This window comes from Pipra filicauda, unplaced genomic scaffold (assembly GCF_003945595.2).
Source record: "Pipra filicauda isolate LSUMZ 115617 unplaced genomic scaffold, ASM394559v2 scaffold36_size6622888_pilon, whole genome shotgun sequence".
In the NCBI taxonomy this organism is placed as follows: domain Eukaryota; kingdom Metazoa; phylum Chordata; class Aves; order Passeriformes; family Pipridae; genus Pipra; species Pipra filicauda.
This window is the reverse complement of record NW_024104498.1, coordinates 6147597-6173646: the sequence shown is the minus strand read 5'-3', so window position 1 is coordinate 6173646 and position 26050 is coordinate 6147597. Positions and strand designations below refer to the sequence as shown.

The 26050-nt window shown below is 44.7% G+C and overlaps 1 protein-coding gene across 1 annotated transcript in view; it reads left to right on the top strand.

The window, feature by feature from the left end:
• Nucleotides 1-1982: 1982 nt before the first annotated feature.
• TRABD2B (TraB domain containing 2B) overlaps nucleotides 1983-26050 on the top strand; it is a 276515-nt gene continuing 252447 nt past the window's right edge. The window contains exons 1-2 of the mRNA XM_027747253.2: nucleotides 1983-2200; nucleotides 2639-3199. Coding sequence (XP_027603054.1) covers nucleotides 2093-2200; nucleotides 2639-3199 — 669 coding nt within the window. The 5' untranslated portion in view covers nucleotides 1983-2092. The remainder of the gene's footprint in view (nucleotides 2201-2638; nucleotides 3200-26050) is intronic.

Sequence of the window (26050 nt, the reverse complement as noted above, 5' to 3'; positions counted from 1 at the left end):
TGTCTTTCCCTTATCTGAACCTTATCCTTCAGGGTAGAACCAGAAAATTGAATATTTCTTTGAAATATTAAAGAACTAGAAACACTATGAGGAAAACCCAATGCCCTGCTCCTTTGCCTGATTTTTACCTGTCTGGAAGATCTGGAAGGAGAGAGAAGAGGATGAGTGTCCTCACTTAGAAAGGAGCTGCTGTTTCCGACACTGTAGTTAGGAGAACGCTCTCCCGTCAGGAGCAGAGTGCAGGGGATGCACGCACAGTGGTTCAGAAGTCCTTTCAGCAGCCTGGTAGCTCCATTTGTTCATCAGTCACTATAGCAAGTGGTGTCTTTCCCAGTCTTCCCAGGGCTGTCAGGAAGCCACTTTTACAGCCAGCTGGGCCCGAGTCTCACACTGGCTTTGGCAAAATCCTGCTGGCTCCACTCCAAGTTTTGCCAGAGCAAGAACCCTGCCTCACAACAGTAATGACTGGATTTCATCATGCAAACTTTGGTAGTTTTGATCATTCTCAATACAGTGAGAAACTTCCTGATTTTGGAAAGTGTTCCCAGTCTGGGAGGTGATGGGAAAGCCATGACACAGATTGGCTCTGCTGTGTGCACAGCACACAGTTGGAAGGGTGATGGAGATGCCCAGGGCTGGGCAATGTCCTGCAGGACGAATGGGCTACATCTGGCACCCTGACCCCCATCGCTGCCCTGAATGGATCCAGAGGCAGGAGGTCCTGCATGTGGTGGTGACATGCACTGTCAGCCCGCTCTCTGCTCTGAAACATGGGACACCCGGGAGGTGGAGTGACTGGAGGTGCTGAAGCACCTGCTGAAACAACTTCCAGGGAGCTCCAGAGCCTCAGGGATCCTAGACGTGCTCCTATCACCAAGAACCACCTCAGATCTTGTTGCTGAGGCTTTTTAGTCCAAGCGGGAGCTGCATCACTAACGGTGCATGTTTGGGAACTGGCAGGAGTTTCCTTCCTTCCACCCTCCTGTGAGGCTGGGGAGGCGGGGGACGCCCCTGGGGTGGGCGAGGACGGCTGAGGTCCGGGGTACTGTGCTGCCCGCGCCATGCAGCGACCACGTCCTTGGCCCGCCCTCCACGCCGGGCTCGGAGGGGCCGGGGAAGGCGGCGCCTGCCGGGACATGTCGCTTCACGCCGGGAGCCGCGCGGGTCAGCGCGGCCTGAGAGGGCTGAGCGGGGGCGCCCCGGGGCATCCCCCGGCGAGCAGGCTGCCCTCGCTACAGCCTGTCCGAGCGACTCTGCCACATTTACTGAGTTCGGGGAGTGTGTCGGAACGCGGCGACGTTCGGTGTTTAACGCGCGGGTCGGGCCGCGCAGGTGCCGCGGGCCGGGCGGGCGAGGCGGAGGCGCCGCCGCCCCTCCTGAGGCGCGGCCGCTGGGGCGCCATCGCCCCCTGGCGGCGGGCGCGGGCGGCCCGGGCCGGGCTGCGCGGAACTTTCCGCCCGAGCGCGGGTCCGGCCCCGGCAGCGCCGAGCGGGGAGCGCGGGGCCCTGCCGCCGGCCCGCAGAGAGCACCGCCCGCCTTCCCCCGCCGCGCCGCCGGAACCCCTCTGGGCCGCCGGATTTAAACTGAAAAGAAAAAAAAAAAAAAAAAAAAAAAAAATTCTTGTGTTTAAACTTTTTTTTTTTTTTTTTTTTTTTTAATTTTCTGGCTGTTCCTCCACCCGCCCTCCCCGCTCCCCGCTCTCCTCCCAACCTCCTCCCGAAGCGGCGGGGCGGGAAGGAGCGTCTCCGGTCTGCAACACCAAAGCATGGCGGAGGCTGGCGATGAGAACCGTCCTCCTCTAAGCATCCAGCGCCTCTGACAAGCCCGGAGCCAGAGGGGGTGGGGGTGGGAAAGGGCGGGAGGGGGGGAGAGCATGGGAGGGAGGGGGCGGCCAGTCCTTCCCCCTGCACTTGTCAGATGCAGATGGGACTGGCAAAGTTTGTTTGAATAAAAAAAAAAAAAAAAAAAAAAAAGGGCTTAAAAAAAAGGGGAAGAGAAGGAGGAGGGGGAGGAAAAAAAAAAAAAAAAAAGATCCTAGAAATCCAAAAAGGCTCATCTGGGAAGGAGAGAGAGGAGAGCGAGAGGAAGCGGGATGCAACTCAACCTGACGCTGATCTGCTTCGTCTTCGGGGGGTTCCTGCCCGACGCCGCGGCCCGGCGGGAGCAGATGGACACGGGGCAGTGCGACCTGCCCCGCTCGGTGAGCCGGGCCGGGCCGGGCCGGGGGCGCGCCTGCCGGCGGGGGATGCGCGGGGGCGCGCGGGGGCGCGGGCGGGGCGGGGGGCGCGCGCGGAGGGACCCCCCCCCCCCTCTTTTCCCCCCGCGCCGCGCACGCGGGCGCGCGTGGCCCCGCAGGTGTGGCGGCGCTGCCCCGCGTGTGCCCCGCGCGGGGCCCCGCGCCGGGAGCGCGGCCGGAGGGATGCGGGGCCGGGCGGGGGAGGGCGGCGGGTCACGGCGGGGCTCGGCCCCACGCGGGCCTCTGGGCGCCCGTGGGCTTTGCTTCGCTGGGGCTCGTGCAACGAGACGGGGGAGCGGGACCCCCGCTCCTCCTGCCCTGCGGGCAGACCCGCGGGTGGCATCGCTGTCTCCTGCCCTTCCGCCCCTCCATCTCTGACCGGCCCCGCTGTCCTCCCCGCAGCAAGGAGAGCTCAACTCCTTCCTCTGGACCATTCGCCGCGACCCCCCCGCCTATCTCTTCGGCACCATCCACGTGCCCTACACGCGAGTTTGGGACTTCATCCCTGACAACTCCAAGGCCGCCTTCCACGCCAGCTCCAGCGTCTACTTCGAGCTGGACCTCACGGACCCCTACACCATCTCCGGGCTGGCCAGCTGCCAGATGTTGCCCCACGGAGAGAACCTGCAGGACGTGCTGCCCCGGGAGCTGTACCGCCGCCTCAAGCGCCACCTGGACTACATCAAGCTGATGCTGCCCCACTGGATGACCCCGGACCAGCGGGGCAAAGGGCTCTACGCCGACTACCTCTTCAACGCCATCGCCGGCAACTGGGAGCGCAAGAGGCCCGTCTGGGTGATGCTCATGGTGAACTCCTTGACCGAGACAGACATCCGCTCCAGGGGGGTGCCAGTGCTCGATCTGTACCTCGCCCAGGAGGCTGAGAGGATGAAGAAGAAGACAGGAGCTGTGGAGCGGGTGGAGGAGCAGTGTCACCCGCTGAATGGGCTCAACTTCTCCCAGGTAAGGAGGCTTCTGGGCCTCGTGTCTTATCTCAGGACGTGGGGGCCATTCTCCTGGCATTTCCATCAGTTGATGGGGGTGAACCCCAAGCCTGTTGCAGTGGGGTGGTCACTCATGGGCCTCAGCAGCCTTTGTGTTGGGCTGCCCGCTCTCCATCACGCCGATCCGTGCTGCCTGTGGAAAACCCACGATGTGCGCAGTGTGTGTATCATGCGTATAATTTATTTGAGAGGCAAATGTCCGGGGTGTAAATGTGTGTGCCTGCTGGCTTGCCACTTGTGAGGGAAACTTCCATGCCTCCAGTCCTGTCCCGGAGCTGGGTGAAAAGGGCTTTTGTTTGTTTGTTTGTTTTGAAGTAAAGCAGCTCTGTGGTACTTGTCAGGAAGAGGATGAAGCATGAACAATGAAAATAGAAATTTCGACATTGCTCAAAATGATTTAAGTACACGCAGACTGTCTTTTCAGTGGTCACTCCGGGTCAAAACAAAGTGGCTTATGGTTGCCCTCATGGTTGTACTGGGGGAAATTAAGTGTGTAATATGCATGGGGTTTTTTCCGTTTTAGAGCAGGTAAAGTTCAGCAAAAAGAAAGGGACGTAGGTTAAGAGACAAAAGTTATTGGTGTAACTGGACTCCGGAATTCTTTCAGTGGATTTAGCTTTAAAAAACCAAATACTAAGCCATGAGATCTATTTCATTTCAGTGGATTAATCAGGAACACAGTAACAGCTATTGACTTTGCTTTGTGGAACTGTTTATGTGAAATCGGATTTACTAGAAATTGAGGAAATGAATGTGTGTGGAAGAAAACAAATAATCCAGGGGTGATTTAAGATGGTGTCAGTTACTGCTATGATATTTCGTTTTTAACTTGCTTTTTGTCATTAGTTTGGGATCAGCCTATTTCCAGCCTTATCTTACTGTCCTAGTTAGACCAAAAAAATTCTTGGTGATGTGGGAATAAGGATTAAAGGACTGATCTTTGGTGTGATTAAAATGTCCTTAGAGTGCCTTCACTCCCTGCTCTCCTGAAGTGTAGTGGGAACTATTTTAAGGGGAAAAAGTCTGGCTTTCACTAACATTTGGTTCATCCAATATATCAACAAGGCGTCTAACTCTGCATGCAGCCTTCAGAGGAGAAGATTGGTTACATACTCTTTTGGAGGAATTTTTTTGTTTATCAAGAAAAATAATTACGAGAAAGTCCCTCAGGCCTTTTGCATTAATTAACACGCATCCAAAACAGGGAATTCGTTTTTCCCTCTTCTGTCTGAAAGGTTTAAGTGCCTATCCTCTCTGTTCAACCCCTTCTTTAGGATGAGGTAAAAATAATTAGCCATTCCAGCCATCCAGTAGTGTTTGGTTGTATTGGGTCAAAAATGGCAGTTAGAATCAAGCACATGAAAACACTTGGTTAAAAATGTACCACTCGGAAGCCTTTTAAACGTGAATCATATTACATTTTTTTCTTTTTAGAGAGAGAGGGAGTGACAAAGAAAGAAAAAGGGACAGACTATGAAACTCACTGCTGCTTTTACCATAATTGTTTTTCTCTCCAAGTTTTAAATAGGAACAAAGTATTTCCCTTCGTTTTGTCATAATAATAATCTAAAAAAGAACAGCAAAGGTATTACTGCTATTGGCAAGTAAAAGACAATCATTCAAAACATTTGTGCTGATTAAAAAAATACGCTACATTTTAATTGTTCAAGAGAATTGACAAGGTTGCTAAAATAGGTCAGTGTTCAGGAGGATTTTTCCTAGATTGAAACTTTTTCTGGGAACAAGGCCACCAGAACAACAGGAGACAAAATTAAACGAAACAAACCAGATATTTATTTTCTTGCTTCCTCTAGATTTCATGCATCCTGACACCTGGCTAGTTGTTTAACAATAGTAATTTGTAATGTTATCACATCGTCTGGCAGTCCTACTGCTAGGTGTATTACTGTGCTAATTTAGTGGAGTGGATTACTATTGCGAGGTTACACCTCCCAATTTCAGGTTTTGTAGCCGTCCTTAAGCAACACGTAATTAAAACACACTAAAATGGAAATCAGAAATTGAGCAGCTTTTGTGTCATAGGGTGTTTGCACGGTTTGATGAGAACATCTGTGATAAATTACAGTCCCAAATCTGCTAAGGGCATCAGCGGTTTCTTACCTGTTTTCAGCATTACTGTTACGGGAATACTGCACATTATTTCTGCATTCAGAATTCAGATTTTAAAACTGTGCTTCGCTGAATCATGTCAATGCTTTTGTTTCCCACGTCCCCAAAGTCCAGTATTTTTGCCCTAAACAAATTAAAAAAAAAAAGGAAAAAAAAAAAGCTTTTTTCCCCTACTTCTTCCCCTCAAAGGCAGCTTTGTGCTACTGCAAATATTTAATCTGACTACATGCACCAAATCTGTTAATCTGATACCATGAGGAGGAGGAAATCTAGGAGTGGTCCCAGTGAGGAACTTGGTTTTGATCTGCTCTGAAAGAAAGTGGATACACTTGCATTTTTGACCAGGAACAATCTTTAAAACGTTCTGTGCGTGGCTTTGAAATGTTGATTGTCTTAGCCGGATAAAAAGATTAAGGTGGCTCATATAATTAGCTGCTTCCTGGAGAGCCAGCTCTTGCAGGTAGAGCAGGACACATTGTTTTCTATTGTATACCATGAAACTTTGTAGTTTGATGCTTTGCTCCCCCTGAAATCTCTGCAGCATTTCCTGACAGTCTTCCACACCAGCATCACTCACACGACCTTGCTGACCAGCTGCTCTCCTGCTTGGATCCTGGAGGGAGTGTTATCCCACCCCCAGGGACTCTGGCAGCAGCTGCTCACGCAGTCTGGGCCCGGGGAATGGTATAGTTGGTGTCGAGGTGTCTGAATCCCAGCAGAAGGCTGTGTTGGGAGCCTGGCAGCAGGGGAATTCAGATCAGGTTTGGGTCAGGTTGAAATTTCACCTGCTGTTTGAAGTTTCAGGGTTTTCATGGAAGGTGGGACAGAAAGAGCTGAGGCAACACAAAGAAGAGGAAGCAGACAGCTCTGTCTGACAGCACTGATGGTTATTTACAGAGTGGCCAGAAAAGGGCAAAATCAGGTTGACCAGCACTGAGAACTGGTGAGGGGCAGATGTCATTCAGGGCCTTCTCTTGGAGTCCTGGCAGAAGCCCTGCAGCCATGAGTGGCTGTGAGGATTTGTCCATGTGTCTGCTGAGGGCCAGCTGGGTATAGGGCTAAACTTTCCCTCCTCTTTGGGACTGTCATGTGGATCTGTGATGGGAAGCTCTCCCCAGGCTGATATACTGTTGTTGGAGTAAAGGAGAATGGTGACAGTGACTTCTGCAGCTGCTCAGGTCTGTGGCATCCACCCTGATGGCCCAGGGCTCTGGTGGGACCCCCACTACCCCTCAGTGAATGCCCTTGGGCACCAGTGTGTCCTCACTAAAGGTCTGTACGGTCAGCAAGGGGAAGGTCTTACTCCTCTACTCAAACCACTGTTCCCTGGGGAGGTGGGTGGCAGCTCTTGCTTATGTTTGATCCTGTTTCTCAACAGCATCCCCAGCCTGAGACACTGTTCATATCCCTTCCTCCAGGTTAAAAGTAAAGTCCCTCTCCCACCCCATCCCATCTCGAGCTTGCTCTCCTCAGGGACTGTCTGCATTCAGCTCATGCCAGATGCCATGAATCCCAAGGTTCATAAGGGGGATTTTGTGTCAGGGCCCAAATTCATCCCAGCCTGTTGTGGGGGAAGCTGTCAGGCTGGTGAGGAGCTGCCAGCACCCCTTTTTCTCCCCCTTGGTTGTTCGGGGCTTGCGAGGCCCCGACTCCAGTCTCCTCTGGCTGGTATAATTTCCAACTGCAGGGGGAGATGTTAAATATCAAACCGGTGTTGATTGGATCAGAGACGGCCTCAAATAAAGAAACCTCAGACTGTGCCAGATTAAACTTCACACTTCACCATTCTCCCCCTTTCATTTCTTTGCCGCCTCATTCTCTGCACAAATAAACCTCGTCTCCCCCGCTTTCTACCAATGAGACAGCATTCATGAGGCAGGAATGACTTTGTTAACAAAATCAGTCTTCATTTCCCAGGTCCTGCTGTTCCATCAAACCCTGGGACACGGCAGCTTTGATTACTCTGGTGATAGGATTAGAGGGGGAACAAGTGCTGGTTAATAAAAGGCCGATGGGTGGTCCATCATGTTTGGTCACTGACAGATCTGCAGCCTCGAAGCTGGACCTTCAGTGGCAAACAGTAATATACATAGTAATATATAGACAGGGCCACATCCTGGACTCTCTGTTCAATCTCCCCTTCCCCTTGAAAAATTAAACGTTTCTGTGATCACAAAGCTGGGTTCTCTGAGCTGACAGGATGGGTATAACTGACTTCAAGGGAGATTTGCCTGTTTATACTAAGGAAAGATCCAGGCTCAAAGTTTTCCGAACTGAATTAAGGGGCTCAGTTTCAGAGCTAGTTGGCTTTTGATAGTGTGTGTAGTTTATATGAGGGAATATTACTGAATTTTTTTTTAGTGTTTTTTAAATAAAAGTCTTTTTTGCCTAATAGAAATGGCACCCCTTTGCTTTTAAAAAATTTCAGGCTTTTGGAAGAGAGCAGGAGTCATAAAAAATAGCTTAGCATCATCTGTTTTGATTGCTGAATGTTGTTGAAAGAAATGTTGTTAAAAGGTTTGATTATACATAGTTATACATAGTGCACATAGTTTTCAGTTTGTTGGCTTTTCTTTAACTATCAGTCCCTTCATCCCCCTGCACCTCAGGGTAAAAAAAAATCCCCCAGCAAAATTAACCTTGGGGTAGAAATTCATACAGCAGAAATAGAAGTCCTTCCATTTAACTCACTTTGTATACTCGTGGAGCTGCTTTACGTCTTCACCAGGGGAACTGTTGAGGGTGAAACTATGCAGGTATTAAAACTACAGTAGTCCCAGTAACACCTGAAAGGATCAGCAGCTGACGTTTTATAGCTGTAACTAACTGTACGTGTTGCTCTTTACAGCCAGTTACTGTGTGCTTCTTCACAACAGCCCCCTTGGAAGGCCCACCCTGGCATTTGATGCCTATTAAGAAAACAGCCAGTCGGTTAACGATGGCTCAAGGGGCAGCTGGCAATTCATCTATTGTATTTATTGTGTATATAACTGCCAGAAGTGTTTGTACAACAGGTTAGGTGTGAGCCCCTCCTTTCCCTCTGATCCTTCACACCTCCCTTGGTAAGATCCAAGCCCGAGACAGGTGTACCTGCCTTCCACGAGCAGATCTGGAGGATTCTGCTCGTTGATTTGTTCGCAGAAGTTTGGGTGCTGCTTGTGGTTGGTATTAGGCAGTAATTGCATCTTTATAAGGTGGGTTTTGAAAGGAAAAAATCCCCAGTCTGATATTCAAGGGAGTCCCTACTGTATCTGAGGCAGCTTAACATTAGCAGTGTGTAGAATTCACATGGCAGATTTGTGCCCTTTTTCCTGAGTGAGGTGAGAGGTGAGTGTCTCTGTGGCTCCGGCAATGCCTGGTCCTGGCAGCAGGGGAGCCCTGGCACTGCTGTGATGTGAGAGGCACAGGGAGGACCCTGGCATGCACTTTGCTCCCTGAAGGAGATGCACTCCCGAGATGTGCTTTGGGAAGGGGATCAGTAGAGGGAACAGATGAGCCAAATTCGTCCCCTACTTAGACACTGATGCTGCTTTCAAATCCCTGTGGGATCTCCCCTAGAACAGTTTGCCACCTCTGAGCCGCTCACCCAGTAGGTGCAAAATCCTCTCTTTGGTGAATGATTTTTCCACAGTGGTGATTTTCCTTTTGTTTGTTATTTGCTGTCAGTGTCTGACGCTGTTGCAGCAGGCCCAGAGTGCTTTGCTTATAAACAGAACGAACCATTGACCTTAAAAACCTCAGCTCCAAGTATAGCAACCTACAGTCCTCAGAAAGCCTTTAACAGCCTCCCCTCAGCTCCCTAGTGAGTAGCAATCCGCGTTATAAAGCCAGCCCACACCATTCAGGCAAGTCAGAGGTTCCTGTATTGAAAAGACCAGAATGATGTTAAGCAAGGGCACTCCTTCACCTTGCACTCCTGTGGAGATGGTGATCAGTGGCAGGGCTCCTGGCAAAGCATATCTGGGAACTTCAGAGGGGACATATTGTAAAATAACAGGTTTCCCCTGTGTTAGGCTTTACACTGCAAACCCTTATTAATCCCTTCACTGTCATTAGGAGTTGATGACACAGGTAAAAGGCAGAAGAAATCACAGTGTTACTGCTTGAGCCATGTGAAATTGGTGTGATTTCTTTCATCTTTTGGCCCTATTAGGGAGGTTCCCTGCCTGCTTGGATGGGGGACTGTAAACTGACTTCCCCAGAGCACAGTGTTTAGGATAGCACAAAAATGGGGATTTTCAGCAATGACTGGTGTTTTGGAAACTTCGTTTTTTTTTTAACTTTCAAGAGTCCGTGTTGGAGAGATCCTGTTTTGCAGGGAAAGAAACATATCTGCCTTGTGTTCACACACTTTTCCAAATCCTTCTTTGAAGCAGACAAGCAATACAGATACTAGATGCCACTAGACCTAAAATCTGCAGAAAGCACTGCAGGTTGAACATAAAACATCAATACCTTTGTGAAGCTCTCAAATTATTTCTAGGTTGTAGTCACTAAGACATTTTTTCTGAACATGGCAACAATTTGTGAACCTAATACTCTTTCTGTAACCCAAAAAGCGTTATGGTTTCCAGCTCGCTTGAGACACCAGAAATTAAACTGGTGCCCTCAGAGCTTAAAACTGCAGATATCAATGTTTGAACTTAATACCTCAGTTCTTGGACTGGAATTGGAACAAGACTATACTCTGCAGAGTGGGAACAGACATGCAACTAAACTGTAGGACTGGTTGTATCCATCCCAACAGCTTGCAGTCGTGGTGTCTCATCACCTCCATGGATTTGCTTTTTCTGATGCTCAAGAGAACAATATAGCTACCTTGTTTATTGTTATTGTTTATTGGTTCTAATTGTCATCTAAAGGCACAGAGAAAAAAAGATGTGAGATGGTTGATACATGTCAGAAGCTCAAGCAGGAATTCACACAGATGTCTGCTGCTTTTATCACTAGTTATTCCAACAACAGTTCTTCCCGTTTGGATTTCCAATATTTTAAAGCTTCTGCTGCAAGTCATTTCAGGATTTCTAGCACAATATAAATGAAAGTTTTTAAAAACTGTAAATTAAAACCATGTGTTCAGCGTTTTGGAATGGATGTTGTATGACTTGAGGAAGCTCATTAGCAAAAGTATTTTTAGTTTGAATGAGATCAAAGACCCAAGATTTTCCACTCTGAGGGTCGTTTAACATAGTCCTGGACACCCCGTTTCTCATCATACATAGACTCCCATAGACCAACTATGCCTGAAGAAATCATCATCCCTGACATATTGTAATTAAATTTAGTATCAGTGGACCACTGCTGATCACCTCTGTCCAGGCACTGCAACAACACTGAGGGTTGAAGAGTCTTACAGGTGTCAAAAGCAAGTTTTATTACTGACTTCTTAAAAATCGGGATTACAACCCATGCCGGTGGGTAGCAGTGTTAGAAATGAAAGTCCAAATCCTGTATGTAGTACTCATTCCAGAGTGTCCCTTGAAACCAGGAGTAACACTGAACCATTCCCAGAAACGCCAATTGGCAAACAGAGAAGGGATTGTAGAAAAAGAAAAAGAAACTTTTCTGATTTCTTCTTTTCCTAGGCTCAGTTAACATGGAAGTTAGGAAACCTTTCACACAAATTCCAGTCCAGAGGTTCTTCATGCTTGGATATCCCTGCAAAATCAGTGTTCACTGAGATGGGCATGGAGAAAAGCTAGGAATTCAGTCATAGCCAACATGTCAGCTCTATCAACACAATTAAGGGAATAGCAATAAATGCTTTATGTTTTCCTCAGATTTAATTAAACTTGCTGCTTCTACCCTAACTCTTGCATTGAGGTACCTGTTGGAAGATACAGATATCTCCAATACATAAAACAGAGAAGAAGTTGCCTTCATATAGCAAAGCAATATTCATCAGACTCCTTTTGTGAGCCAGGGAATGAGAAAAAGGAAACAAATCTCCAAGTTATTTTCAAACCTCTTTCCATTTTAATATAAGTCAAGTTATGAGGAACACAGGAAAAGTATTTCTTTAAAGTAGGCGATTCTGTGTCTTGAAAGTATCCCCTCAATACTTTAGAGACTGTACTAAATCCAAGGTCTCCATTAGGCTCCCTCACTTTTGTTAACAGTCACAATGAAGACTGATTATTCTCTGTACACTTTCTGCCACTGCACAAATTTAGTTCTCCTTTGATTTCTTGCAGCCTTTTCCTATTACAGGTGACAGCATAATAGTGATGGGGAATATTTATTTAAATGTGAGACCAAATGCTCACAGTACAGGAGTTTGCAGAGTCAGCAGAGGGCGAGAGGGCAAAAGGGTGATTTGAGAAACATGTCCAAATTTTCGAAGGGCTTTGTATTTCAGGCATGTGATTGATTTGCAGTTTTAGAAATGATCGTTGAGATAAATGTTATTCCAGCAGTGAAGTGTGATGGGATGTCCCAATGTGTCCCTTTGGTTTTAAAGCACTGGTGAAATCACCATAGCACTATAATTGTGAGGAGCTGATCCTGACATACTGGGGGTCAAATGGGATGCTAACTTGTAGTTTGCTTTCAAGCTAAGGTAATTCTTTGTTTTCGGGATATCACAGGAGCGGTGCAAGTGTGCTAAAGGGCCTCAAAATTATTGTTTTTATAGGAGTTAAGTATACAGAAAGCCCTTCTTTTTTCATAATGAATTTCCTGATTAATACAGGAAAAAGCTAGAAAGAACATTCTCAAGAAAGCTCATTATTTGCTTGCTGGGGAAGATAACACACATAACTGTATGTTTCGAATACAAAGTTATGGCCAAAACAATTCTAATATAGCTTTCAAGCAATTGGGATGCTCTACTGGGAGACAGTTACCAGCAAACTGAAGTTTGGTTCTTTCAGCATTTCTCCTTTACATGTATGGAATACCAGTGAGAAAATACCTCATCAGGTATATGACCTGAGCAGGTCATACCATCCTGAAATAATCCAGGTCTTTTGGTGGCGAGCTGAAGTTCAGAGGCTCAAGGCAGCAGGCATTTGCAAGCATGAAACAGTTTGACTTCATGGGTTGGCTTGTCGCTGGCTGCAGACTGGCACTGACCAGCTTTTTACCCAGCTAATTGTGTGTGGCCAGAGAGGATTTTCTTTATTAACTTGACTGGCTTGGCTTTGAAATGGGAAATACAGTACAGTATATAATTCAAGCTCACTTTCAAAGGCAATTTTGTTGGAGCTGGGTATCCAGAGAGACCTGAGCCTTTAACACATAGTCATCTGAAACACACTCTAGAAATTTCATAGTTTAAGGCCAGCATTTACACTGGTTTGTGTTCCAGTACTAGAATAGTTCTTGCTTTTAAAAAAATATATCTAAATGTATAAAGGTGTGGGTTTTTTTCTGAGAATGAAACTGACTGCTTTGAGCACTTACTATGTGTTAACTATGGCTGGATAAACTTGGAAGGGATGTACCGTGTGGAGACTTCAGCAAATTATGTCTCTGAAGTTGAAAGAAAGCATGGTTGATGTGCTTGTACATTCTCAAACCTGGAAGTATTAGTTGTAGAGAATCACTTGTTGTAGTACCCTTTTCTATCTAGGGAAGTACAAAGAACTACAATCTCCCAAAAGGTGTAGTATTTTGGATGGGTTTTGTCATTAATGACAAAGAGATCCCAGTGGAAGATATTCCTAGGAATGCAAAACACAATCACTAAACCCACACAAGATCCCTTATCACGCTCTCTCCAAAGCTGGTGCAGATTCATTTGAATTACACTGGAAAGATTTATCTCCTATTAATGGAGCGCTCTTCATTTTTTAAAATTGAGTTGTTGTGCAACACATCAAATAACAATGTCATAACACATCGTAAATCAGTTTGTTCACTGAAGGATTCCACATGAGTTAATCTAACATCCTGGACACAGTTCATGAGCAGTTAATTTTAGCAGTTCTCTTTGATATATATCAGTTAAGGCAAAGCAACTCCAGCCATTACGGAGCAGAGTCAAAACTGGTTAACGGCAAAGCAAGTACAGACAAAGATTGTTCACAGATAAAGCCTTTGGCAGATCATTCAAGGGATCTTTGCTTTATATATAGAACAATTGTAGCTCTAATACCAGCAGTGCAGACACTCTGGGACAAAGAGAAAACACACACACACCCCCCAAACCACAGAATAAAACCACACACACCACTTGGTACTTGCGTCTAACAAGAAAGTCAAGCTAAAGTTCACCAACCCTGACGTAGTTACCAAATAACTCCATGGCAGGCAATGAGATGGGAAGAAACACCCCCAAAAAAGCATTCAGGAATTATCCCCATTGTCAGTGGGAGAAACTGAGAACGTTTGGTTTGAAACACAGAGTCATCCGGCAGGCTGCCAAATGCCATTTATCTCAAGGTCAGGCAACATAAATAACCCCAAGGGTTAGCTCCAAAGCGGAGGAGCAGGAGGTAGCTAAGCTAGAATAGAGGAAGGGATTCCTCTCTCTTCCCTGTGGATGTTCAGCATGGTACTGAAGAGGTTTCAAGGCCTGGCACTCCTGACAAGTCTAGTGTATTAAAGGGCAGTAAAACACACCAAGAGCAGGGACTACAGTTGAACGTAGAATCACAGAAGGGACCGTGGTTTGAGACCAAGCCACTAAGCTGTCATGCATTTTCTGCAAGAATCACTCAGGAAGACTAATCAGGAAGGAAAAGTCTACCAGAAAAAAAAATTTCTCTTGGAAGTTTTAAGTCTGAAAAGGTAGATCCCTGTTATACAGTAGGGACAATCAACATTTATTTACTGTTTGGTTGGGTGGTCACATAAATTTTTCTGTTCTTCCAGCACATTAAATATCAGAGCCCTCTTAACACTTTTTAAGAGAATAGCAAGTTTAGTAACTGTCACATCTAGTAATCAGTGCCTATCAGTCAGGGAAGGGAGGGGTGTGTTTTCCTGAGATGACTTAGACCTGAGAGTATAGCTTTGAATATACCAGTGGGAGAATCCTAAAAGAGTTGGTACCCATTTTTCTGTTCTCTGGGGCAAAGCTCAGTGTAGTTTCTGTTAAAATGAATTAAACAAGTATGCAATCCTTGAACCTGGAATCCAAAACTGTGTCTCTGTACCTCTTGAAACTGGGGAAGGCATCTTTCCCACTGGTTTATGTAGAAAGGAGTTTCTGGTAGCCAAATAATTAAGAGAATTAGGAAGAAAAAAAATGTTAGTCAATATTCTTATAATTTATTTGTGATTTTGGCAGGCTTAAAAACCAGACTGAGTAGATTTACTTGTGGTTTCATGTTGAATTTTTATGCCAGGAAAGAAAGTGAACTCAATAAGTCAGAAGGAGGGTTTCAAACTAAAAGTGTTTTGATTCAGCCAGCACCACTTGAGATCACTGTGCAGAGTCCTGTACATCTGTATGGTCTGAGCATCATTCCTTCCAAACAGAAAGGAAGCACCTGGATAAGGAACTCTGATCCTTTATATCAGACAATTTTATATCTGTAAACCGTACATAACATATTGGAAACTGAGGCACGACCTCAGAGGTGGAAATATCCCAAATATGTTATTACATCTGGGACTAAGACTGTGATTTTTCCATCTATAAGTTTCTCTTATCCCTTTCAACTTACATAGTACTCTTAGAAAAAGAAATATTTGTAGGTGGAGGGGCTAGAGTCAATGAGATGGTGATGTGAAGGGGACATCTGCAGAAGTCCAGGCTGATTGTGAACTCCAGAATTTACAGTTCTTCAGGCGAGGGATTATGGGACACATCCCTTGATGAATAGAGCGGCTCCACCCATCTTTGCACACTATTTTGGTCCCTAGTGGAACTGATTTTCTCAAATGCAAATGACCTTGAAAAATGGCAGAGAGCATGGACTTGCATCATTAGCAATGAACCAAAGGCTTTGTGTTGCAACAACTTTTGTTGAGGGATTATTGTGTTGAAAATCCACTGATTTTGGCACAAGCTGAAGAACTCAGCAGTTCCACTTTGCATGTCCTGCCATCATTCAACAGGCAGACCCTGTTGTTAGACATCGCAGTAGGGCAGCCAGTTGGCTTCTCCCAACCTCCTTAGGTTTCCAGATGTCATAACAAAATGAGAGAGAGAGACTTAGCCATCTTCCACGTGTTTACGCTGGAGCTGCTAGGCAGAGACCAAGCCACAACACTGCACAGCTTTTCAAAAAGGACTTAATAGGCCTCTCTGTAAACAGATCTAAATATTTGCTCCAGTGACATTTATCGCATCACACGTCTGGCGCGAGTGTTTTGTCCTTGTTTTGCTTGCGTGTTTGGATTCTTTTATAAACATTAATGAAGTGCTTGAATACAAATGAATAATCCTCCCCCCTTCTTCCCACCCTGGAGGGGAGGGGAATGGGAGGGCATGAAGTAATAATGGTTCAACCTTCAACCCGTAATTGCTCTGTACATTTTGATGACAGCTTTCTTTCTCACATGCTTTAAAAGACTTTATTCGGCAGGCACATCCATGCAGAGGGCATTGCACCTTTCTTCAAAGGCAGCTGCAGCTGGAGTTGGAGTGGGGGGCACTTAGCACGCAGCAGTGTGTCATCAGATGTTTGAGTAGTTGTAGCAAGTTGACTTGCTGTTGGGTTCCCAACAGGCTGGCAGAATTGTGCCCTTCCTACAAGACTTTTAGCAGGAAGTTTATTTACTATATTCTTTCCTAGGCGTCTGCTTTTGAGCTGGACAGAATAATGGGCCTGAAGCACCTCAAATCTGACTCCATATGGCTGTTTTCCTACCTCTTGCTGGAGAACTAGGGTCATGCAATAGTTATTTTCCACTTACATACAGCTTGAACATGACTGGAGACAGCATGCTTCCATATAGCCCCTTCTGATCTCTCAGTGCCTTTATGGAGGCCCTAGAAAGTGGTTGTCTTGGTCTTGCTTTTGGTTTTGTCACTAAAGGAGAGGGAGGGTACGGGTAAGGAAAGACTGACTGAATTTTGTATCCACAGGTGGTTTCTGTGGGCACAACCTTTAGAAGATTATTCTGTTGTCTAGGGTATGAGGCCATAAACCAGTGTATTAAATGCCTGTTTCCTGATCATGAGAGGGGTGACGTTGTGAAGCAGATGGAGGCAGCATCTCTGAACCTGCTTCAGATTGAGAAAACATTGAGTATCTCGTTCCTGTGTGGGAACAGTTATATTACTGCTCCTTTCTCCCTGTGCAGTTCAATATGTCACAATATCTTCCATGCACAATAAATTATCGTCATCTCCTGCCAGGTGGGACAATGCTTTGCTCAAGACCTTTCTAAGCATCTTTAGTTTCTGCAGCTGGGCTTGTAGAAGCAGTGGTTTGGCTTGCTTGGAAGCCAGTAATAAAAGAAATTTCCTTTTAGCCAAGAGGGTCTCTTCAGAAATTCCCTGAACTCATGCAGCTAAGCTCTCTGTTCTTTGTTAAGAGCAAAACTGCTGCATTTAAGCTGTGGGACATAAAAGAAGTGATCAATGCCTAGAAAGTAATCGAAAGTTCATTCTTCAAATGATCTTTAAGAGAAAAATCATCCTGTATAAGACATCTGTGGGTCTGCTGTCTGCAATAGTAGTAAGTGCAAAGGATTTATTTCCCAATAGTCAGGCTTTGGGAGGTCAAAATTAATACCCAAGAGGAAAAAAATGCATATGCTTCCTTCATCTGAGTGATTAGGTATAAAATGGGTTAAAAATTAATACTGTCTTTGGTTCAACTTGTATATGAAACTATTCAGTCTGCACATACTTGAGTACTATTAGAAAGTGCCTGTCAACTCCATTAATTATCAAATTGCTTATTCAGTCTATACATTCCTTGCATAAATCCATATCAACTCTGCCTCTCATAACAGTGTTTGTTTATATGAGCCGGAACTCTCCACCCTGAGCAGTCTGAAACGCTTCTCGAAAGAATTTCTTAGTCTGCACCTACAGGGACCCAGACTAATAGCTATTGAGAGGATGCTCTGTGGGGTGTTTTTTTTTTTGGTGGGGAGTTGGGAGAAACAAAACTGTCTGGAAAGGTGTTCTCTTGTCACTTCTGTCTGTAGTTCAAGTAGAAGAGACTAAAATCTTTGCAGTTCTCAGCAGCTGTGAAGTGCACACTGGAAAAACAAAAAGCTGGGAGAAAAGAATAGAAAAAAGAATTTGCTGATATTTTTGTCATCCTCTGCCTGATGTGCCAACACTAATGGAGGCTGCTTTTTTTTCCCCCCACTAATTTATAGTCCAGTGCATTCCTGCGTCCCCGTCGCTCAAGCATTCTGCCTTTTGCTCGTTTGCTGGAACACAAACATGGAAGTGTATTTGGAACTCGCTTGAGCCTTAAAAAAACAAAATTAAGGCAAGCTGCCAGATCAGAATCTAATACACAACATATGTTTACAGGGTTATAGTCTCTTGCCATGCTGGCTTTCACAGCACTCCAGTGTGAAGTAGAGTAAATGCCTTCCAAGACCTTTTATCATCCATCGTGCTTATCAAGACAGTAAAAATACTGTTTTTATTTCAGCAAATGTGCCTTTCTTCTTGTCTGAAGCCCTTTGAATTCCCTGCCGCATTTGGGATTAATGGAAGAGTATGTCCTTGGTCTTCACAAGAGCTTGTCTGCCTCAGAGTTGACTGGGTTCATCCTCCAGTTTGGCAAGGAGCCCTGAACAGGTCCTCTGGTTTGAGAGGGGAGCAATGTTGACCCCCATGAGCCTTGTTGCATTTGTGGTGTAATTCATGGCACTTCATGAAGAGCAAAGGGTTGTCCAAGCACACAGGATTGAAGTCAACGAGGTATTTTAAGCTTACTTGGGTTACCTCAGCTTGCACAAGTGCAAGAGGTGCCATTGATTCTCACTTGTTTGCTTCAAACTTTAGCCCTTGCTTGGGAGCCTTCTGCACAGCAGGGAGGCTGGCGTTTGGTGTGATTAGTGAGCCCCACCAAGGCTCTGTGGCTCCTTTTGGGCTGTTGCCTTTGCCTTACACAGTGCTGGTGTCTACTCATCCCACAGTGCCTCCAGTCCACCTACATCACAACAGGACCCTTGTGACTGCACTGGGGAGCTGCAAGCTCAAGGCAAGGACTTGAGTGACAGTTCAAGATGTAGGAGTGGGATGCAAGGCAGAGGGAATAGAAAATAGAAACAGTTATACCAGACTCCTGTCACCTCCTGTGGCTGCCCAGTGTGCAGTAGACACTGCAGAGCCACTACAGCAGCAGCTGGATGTAGCCCTGCAATATGCAGAGTTCAGAAAAATTAAACTCGAAGTGTCTAAAAATGTTGTGGGATGAGCGGAAGACCTGGTGGGTATATGAGGCTCTGAAATAGCAGTAGCCCATGACTTTGCTTCTCCTGCTCATTTTCCATGTGTAGGATGTACCTTACATGATCCATGAGGCTCGCTAGGCCAGCTGGATCCCATGAGCTCTACATGCATTACTCCAGGCTTATCAAGGGCTGTGCTTGCAAGTGAGCTCCATTAGCAGGAGGCAAGACTTGTTTGGAGCCTCAGAGACAATCCTGACGTGACTCTTTGTGTTTCAGTTCTCTGTGTGCAAGATGGGCAAGATATTAGAGTTATTTATTTTTGGAAAACGCCTTTTTTTTTTTTTTAAACAGAAACAGTGCTCATGTAATTTTTTCTGTTTGAGGGAAAAAATGTTCCTTAAAATGTCTCAATTTCAAATTTAAAGTGAAAACCCAGGAGTCTCATCATCAAAAGAACAAGCTAGTGACTGACTCAAATGGACATTTTTGTGCTGTTAATTCATAATAAGACATTAAAGGTAGAAGAGGCTGAATTCTTAACTTTTTTCTTGAGATACAGTTGTTCCCTGCTGAACTGTGGAAAGCAACAGAGATTGAAATCTTGTAGCAGGTTTGGATGTATGTATTAACAGAGGAGAAAGTCCTCAGGTGCCTCCTTGGTGGGAGCTCTCTTATACAGCTTCAGGATTCCTGACTGGTGGGTTGTTTGAGTTAGGGTGACGTTACCTCTATAGAATATGTTCTTTACAGACATCAAGAAAGTTATAATGCTTACAGCTTACGAGTTATTCTTGCCCATAGGAAACTTAATATGTAATTTCATCTGATTTCCAGTGGGTCAGATCTCTGCTCACATTATTAGTGTGATGCCGTGCACAAATCTACTTCAAGAACTTCAATGTTCTTGAAGTAGATTTGAACGACCATGGGAGGCAGGACATGGCAGTTTCACCTCAACATTTCATCAAGGAGGTCCCTCTTAGATTGTCATAGATTGAAGTTCATTTCAGAAATAAAAGGAAGCCACATAGGCAGTAGTGTAAATACATACCTTGCATCTCTTGTAGCTCCAGAACTTCATTCTTCGCAGCTCAGATGTCCCAGATCTCACCTTTACCCTTTGACCACAGACAACCTACTTACCCTTTCACTTGAAGAGACAGACTGAAGAGGTAATCATGGTTTGCACTTCGAGAGTTCATCTTTTCCGTTGTTCTAAGAGTGTCTTCTTTCTATCACTAAGGAGATTAGCTGCCTTTTGGGTCAAAAGTTTAGCCTCCTGCTTGTAATTCTTATTTGGCTTTGCCATTTGGTTCTAAAGCAATTTCTGTATCTGTTCCCCATTCTGTTTCTGTGACACCTATTTCTGTTTGACTGGGAAGTGCAGAGTAAGGTTTAAGAGAGTTAGTCAAATCCACGTTGGCTAATTCCATGCACCCAGTGACTATTGGGACAGTGACCTCTTCCTGACATAGGTTTAGTTTCCTATATTTCAGCAGTATTCTAGGTCCTAATCACGTGCTCTGTGCAGAAAGCATTTGCTGTGTGCTTTGCTGCTGCCCAAATGCAGATGTAGGTTTCAGATTATGAGATTTCAAGTTCTGAGAATCAGCATGGGTTTTAATGCTCTTGATGACATAGCCAAATAGTGTTGTTATGATAAAATTCAAAATTCATCTCTGAAGCACCTCTTTCTAGCGTTGCCTCATGCATTCTCAACTAGCAACGTATTCCTTTGTCTAAGTGACTTCCACTGTTGGAACTTTTTCCTAACATATTTAAGGTTTTCCTTTACTGCTTCCAGATGTAGTCCCTTGTTTTACCATTCTTTGACTCTGTAAATATATTTTCTTTGGTAAGAGTACTGCTCGGTTACTTGATAGACAAGATCGTGCTCTCTCTTTTAAGAGTCATTTATTGGAGTAAAATTTTTACAACTGCAGACAAACAAACAGGCTTCTTGCAGGGATTGAATTTCAGTTTTGTCTTGTCAGTTAACCACGACTCACACCCTTTCTGGGACAGTTCGTAGAGACACCTCGTGGCTGTCAGGAGCTCTTACAGAGCCCATCGCCGTCATGTCAAATTGATTTACACTAAGCCTCAACATCCAAAGTCGTTTGTGAAGGAGTTATGAGGGAGGCTGCCAACCTGCTAATTAAAAGCTAGAAATATTTTCAAGTTCTCTTCTGATGGAAACAATTAGGCAAATCTGTTCTAAAGTGGAATTACCCCCCAAACCCAACAGCAACATGTTGTCCGCCTGACTGTAATTAAAACTATCGAAGGAAATTTTCTATTTCAAGATAAAAAAATTGTTGGTTAGTTCCTAGATTCCCAATTTACGCTCCATACTGTAGTAGAAAAGCAGGCGGCTCAGACTGCATGGGTGCAGTTTGTCTCTGGGATTCTTAGTTTCTCAGTGAAAACCACACTAGTCAGTGTCAGGGAAACAAAAAAGCAAGCCCCATTCCCTTCACACACACAAGTCCAGAGTGAATTAGACACTGAGCTTATGCAAGAGAAAGCCAGACTGACTTCTTTAGGTTTCAGGTCATCCATTAAAGTAGATAATTTAAACAAGTGAGTCCTGGTGAGATTGCTTACCAGGCAGTAAGTCTTTCTAATGGTAAGTGAGCAAGACCTCAAATCCACTATCTCCCTGAACTGGCAAAGCGTGCAGCTTTTCTTGTGTTTGATACAAATGCTTCCATTAAAATGGTATTTTAAAGAACAGAAGCCCTTAGAGAAATAAAGTATATAACCAAGCATTTTTAGTGGATGTAATTGCTCCAGACCCAGCTGAATAGAGGCCTTGTGACTTCATAAGTCTTATGTGTTTAGATCCAATTATTCAAGATTATATCATATCATAATCAAATCACAATTTTATGTATATACATATAAATCAAAAGGACAGGTAGGGAAATGGAAGTAGTAAAGAACTATTTGCCATTTGTGTTACCTTTCCTTTTCTCACTGAAAACTGAATCATGCAAAATGTTGGAAACCATCTTTGCATAACCAAGGAGAATAGTGTCCTATTTGCATAAGGCTCAAAGAGGCTTTGCCTGAAATTAGTCAGAAGTTCCAAAAAGTCTCTCAAATTTAGGGGTTAGTTCCTACTTACAGCTGGAGTAAGGAGGTAAAACAGTAGCAAGAAGGATAAAGTTATGGAAAGTATGAATTCAGAGCATTGTGCTCTTAATGATAAATCCCCATCTTCATGAACATATAAACATGAAAGCAGTCAAAACTGTCCGTCTGCTTTGCTGATTTTCAAAGCATCTCGAGTTAGTGGGAGAGTCTCATTACAGATGATGACAACTCCAAGTCAATAGTGGGACTTCATAAGGATTTTTGGCCTTAATCAGAACCCAAAACCACCTAGAAAGGGTTAGTTATGTGTGCATGTTGAGTATCATGCTTGAGCTGAGACTGTTTCTAGGGGTACTTCCACATATTTTCCTTAAATGCCCATGCAGTCTCCTTGCACTGGGCTGCAAGTCCACCTACTGCTCCTTTCGATTCTATGGAAAACCTACACTATGTAGGGGAACATTCAGGTCTTCCAAGCATTAAGGCTTAAAAAAAAAGTCACCATGTTTACTTCAACTTTCCCTTTCTAAATTGCTTTGACAGCCCTGTGCTTTTCTAACTCGTTTTGGGGAATATCCAGTCTGCCATTGGAATTATTTGAATTGTACAGAAAGAAAGGAGGGCCTGTTTCCCTCCGAATTCCATATATTGTGTCGCTGGAGCTTTTCATGTTCCATAAACAATGCTCTCTTTTTCTAACCCTCTCCCCCTCCTGCCCATAGCCTGACTTTCTATAATTTTCTTGACATGGACAACTCAGCGTTTTTGTGAAAAGCTATGACTGATTTTCTGCAGCTTTACAAACAGGAGCTTGCTAGTGATTTCAAGAGGATCAGGTAGTTTGATGCAAGCAAGACTGGGTCGGATCTCTGGGACTTCAAACACATCTCAGCAGTGCATCTAGTTGTGAATGATTGTTTTCCCTTAAAGCATTCATGATCTCCAATTGGCAAGTCTCTTCTCATAACTAAGGAGACGCTTGGAAAAAAGTTGGTATTTTTAAATGTCTTCTTAATCCCTGTAGGACTCTAGCCACATACAAGCAAGTGGCTTCATTTTTCCACACACTACTCTTTTTTTAGTTAATAATTCAGTTATTATGTGAGTGAAATCTCAGGAGGTACTCAGAGTTGCAGGCACTCTGCCGTTTAAGTTCATTTCAAGCTTCCTATGAGTCTTCTAATGTTTGAATGGTGTTTCATGGTCTGTCTTTGGCGACTCATGAAGCTGGATCCCGGGAGAAAGATCCCAGCCTAGATAAGCAGCCATGGTAGATATTGCAAAAGCAGTAGTGCTTCTGTAGCACTTCAGTGGCTTGATGCCTCAGTATATTTTTGTTTCTTTCTCTACCAGGAAGATGGATAATTTCCAGTCTTAACGACCACGCATGGGAAAGATGAATAAGCAGTATTTGGGAATGGTGTCTGATTGGTCACACCCTTGTCTGGCTGTGCTTGCTGGTGTGTTTTGCATAGCATTTCTGGAATACTTTTCTGTTGAAGTGAAAGGGTTGTTGCAGCATTTGATTTCAACCTTCTAAAGGCTTTTAAAGAAGTGCCAAGCCCCTATAGTCTGGAAGCAGCAATGCTGACCATGTGCCATGTCACGGAGAGGAAAAAAATCCTTTTCAGTGTTTGCATTGAACATGAGTGTCACTTTAAAGCTCCAGGTTGCTCTTAAACTGCCTTGCAGCCCGACAGCTTTGCGGTGGACCGAAGAGGTCTTGGGTTAATGTCATCTGATGCATCCTAATGAGTAGTCTAATTGTAACTGCCATTCCAACTATCCCTTGTGTATTTAACTTATGTAAATGAAAAACACAGCTTTCCAATTTACTTTTCGGCTTGAAATATTATATTCTCCTTAAGTAATGTGTTTTAATTGCAGAAGCAAGATATAATATATATATGGAAAGAGTGGGTGAGAGCATGAAGATTGTATATAAATAGCAGGGCTTCTTAGCTGTTTCTTTTCTTCAGGAGTGACCTGTCTTCTCTCAGCTGGCTGCTGACTAAACAGACACCAAGCAGGCCCCAGCTTACCCAGAGGGGTAAGACAGCAGGTTGAAATGTGTGGTCACCTATCCCAACTCCCATCTGCTCCAAGATGTCCAGATAGACACAGCACTCTGAAGCAAGCACATGCCCACTTGATGTCAATCTAGAGCAACTCTCTGATTTATGCTGGCAGAGAAGATCAAAACTCAGTTTAAAAACTAGGTGACAGAGATTTAAAAAAAAAAAAAGAAAAAAAAAAGAAAAAGAGAAGTCAGCAGACACTTGGAGGCTGGGAAAGGCTGCCAAACAAGCATTCCTGCCCTTGCTTATGATTCTCCCCCACATACAACTGGCTGTGTACATCTGGGAGCAGCCAGCATAGTGATCTATTCATAAAGGGCCAAATTCAGGAGCCGACCTGTAAGGCTTGAGTACACTGACTACACATGGGGAAGGTGGAGTGAGGGCTCAGAGGGGCTTCTTGGAGTTGTACAGGACAAAAATCCCCTTCTTTCCAGCTAGCTGAAAAGCAGGCACACCAGAGGGAAAGAATGGTATAGTGCTTAGGGCTTTAACCTGGGGCTTGGGGCAGCAAGAACCAATTATCTAACCAGTCAGAGACTAATTTCTATGATCTGCAGCTGCCTGGGTTCTTGTGAGGGACTTGTCACTGCTTAGAGTTCCTGCAGGGACGCTCTAATTCAGATACTCATTAAAGACAGAAGGCAGAGAACAGCCAACACTGCAGGGCCATGGTTTGGTCTGGTCTTCCCTGCACTTGACTGGTTGACTGTGACATGTCCTGTCCCAGCAGGTCATGTATGGAGATATTCACGGAGCACATGAACTGCTGTCTTCTAATGATGATGCTGTTTCTTTGTGGCATTATGGGGGACTGCACTGAGACCCAGTCATTGCTTGATGTAAAGCCTCCAAGTCGAGCAGGACAGAAGTTATGAAGGAAACAGAATATTCCTCAAAATAGGCAGCCAGTTGATCCAGCTATTCTTTTCAGGACAAGGGTTTGTGTGTTCTCATTATGAGTTGGTTGCATGCTCTTAGCCTCACCTCGTGGGGAAAGAGCTTGCAATGCCACATATTTCTGTGTCTCTTCTCAAGTCTGGGTATAAACTCCCACGTGTAATCCACAGCATTGGATTACCCCAATAAAAATCCAAGGCAGAAAGATGTTACGTAAAGAGAGGAGGAGATTTGAGTTAAACTATCCCTCATATATTCAGGAATGATGTGTGGCTTCTGGGTTTTTAAGCTCCTGTGTTAGAAATGGAGAAATATAGGTAATACCATTGCACTAATGGTTGGAGACGGAGGAGAAATATTTATCAATAGTTTGTTAACCTGAATAAACTGTGAATATGTATGTGTAGACGGGAGAAGGTATTGATGGACTCTACTTTTAAGAGGTTAGGTCATCACAGGTATGTGAGTAAAAGCATAATCTTGACTCAAGGTTTGCTTGTGATACATTTAAGAAATAGCCTGCAAGGTAGATTTGTGGCAACCCTAGGTGGGTTGCTTCAAATATACAGGTTCTGTCAACATTCCTTCTTTTATATCCCTAAGGTATGTCAGGCTCTGCCAGGTTTTAGCTTTGGATGATATGAAATTCAGGAGTCGGTTACTAACAGTTACAGCTTGATTGCATATGTACACACACAAACACACATGCTGAGGGAAGCTAGAAAAACAAAGATCTACAAAAGAAGCTCTTCATCTCGTTCTTTGTTTTCCTCCTCCTGCGTGTGAGCACAGCTGGGAATCGGGCTCGGCTGGGTGTCCGCAAGGGGCAGGAGGTTCATCCAAAGCCTTCTGCTGAAGGCGAGCTGGGGGTTCAGAGGTGGCTCAGTGTGAGGAGCAGAGCTGGACTGACCTCACACCATGAGAAAACCAGGCTCAGAAAGAGATTTGGCTAAGAAAAAAAATGGTAGAAGAAAAGAAGCTAAAGAAAGCTTTGTCTGAGAGGGGGGTATGTCAGTGCTCTATTTTCCACTGATCATTAGAAGATTAACTGCTGGTCATGTTCCCAGTTAGGCACTCCCAGAGCTTTTTTGATCCTGGGCAACAGGTTTATTTGCCTAATTTATTGTTGCTCTTAGAATTTTAAACTCAAATATAAATTAAAGGCTTTTGTTCAGTACAATCTAAAAGCATGTCTGGGATGGGGAACCCAATATTTGACTTGGCTTTGTGTTCTGAGATGTATTTCAAGAGCTTCTGGGCATTACCAGGTTGAGTCTGGGGTTGATGTTTGTTTTCTGAATTATTTTGGTGCTTGATGTTTCTGCATTAAGAAGAAAGGT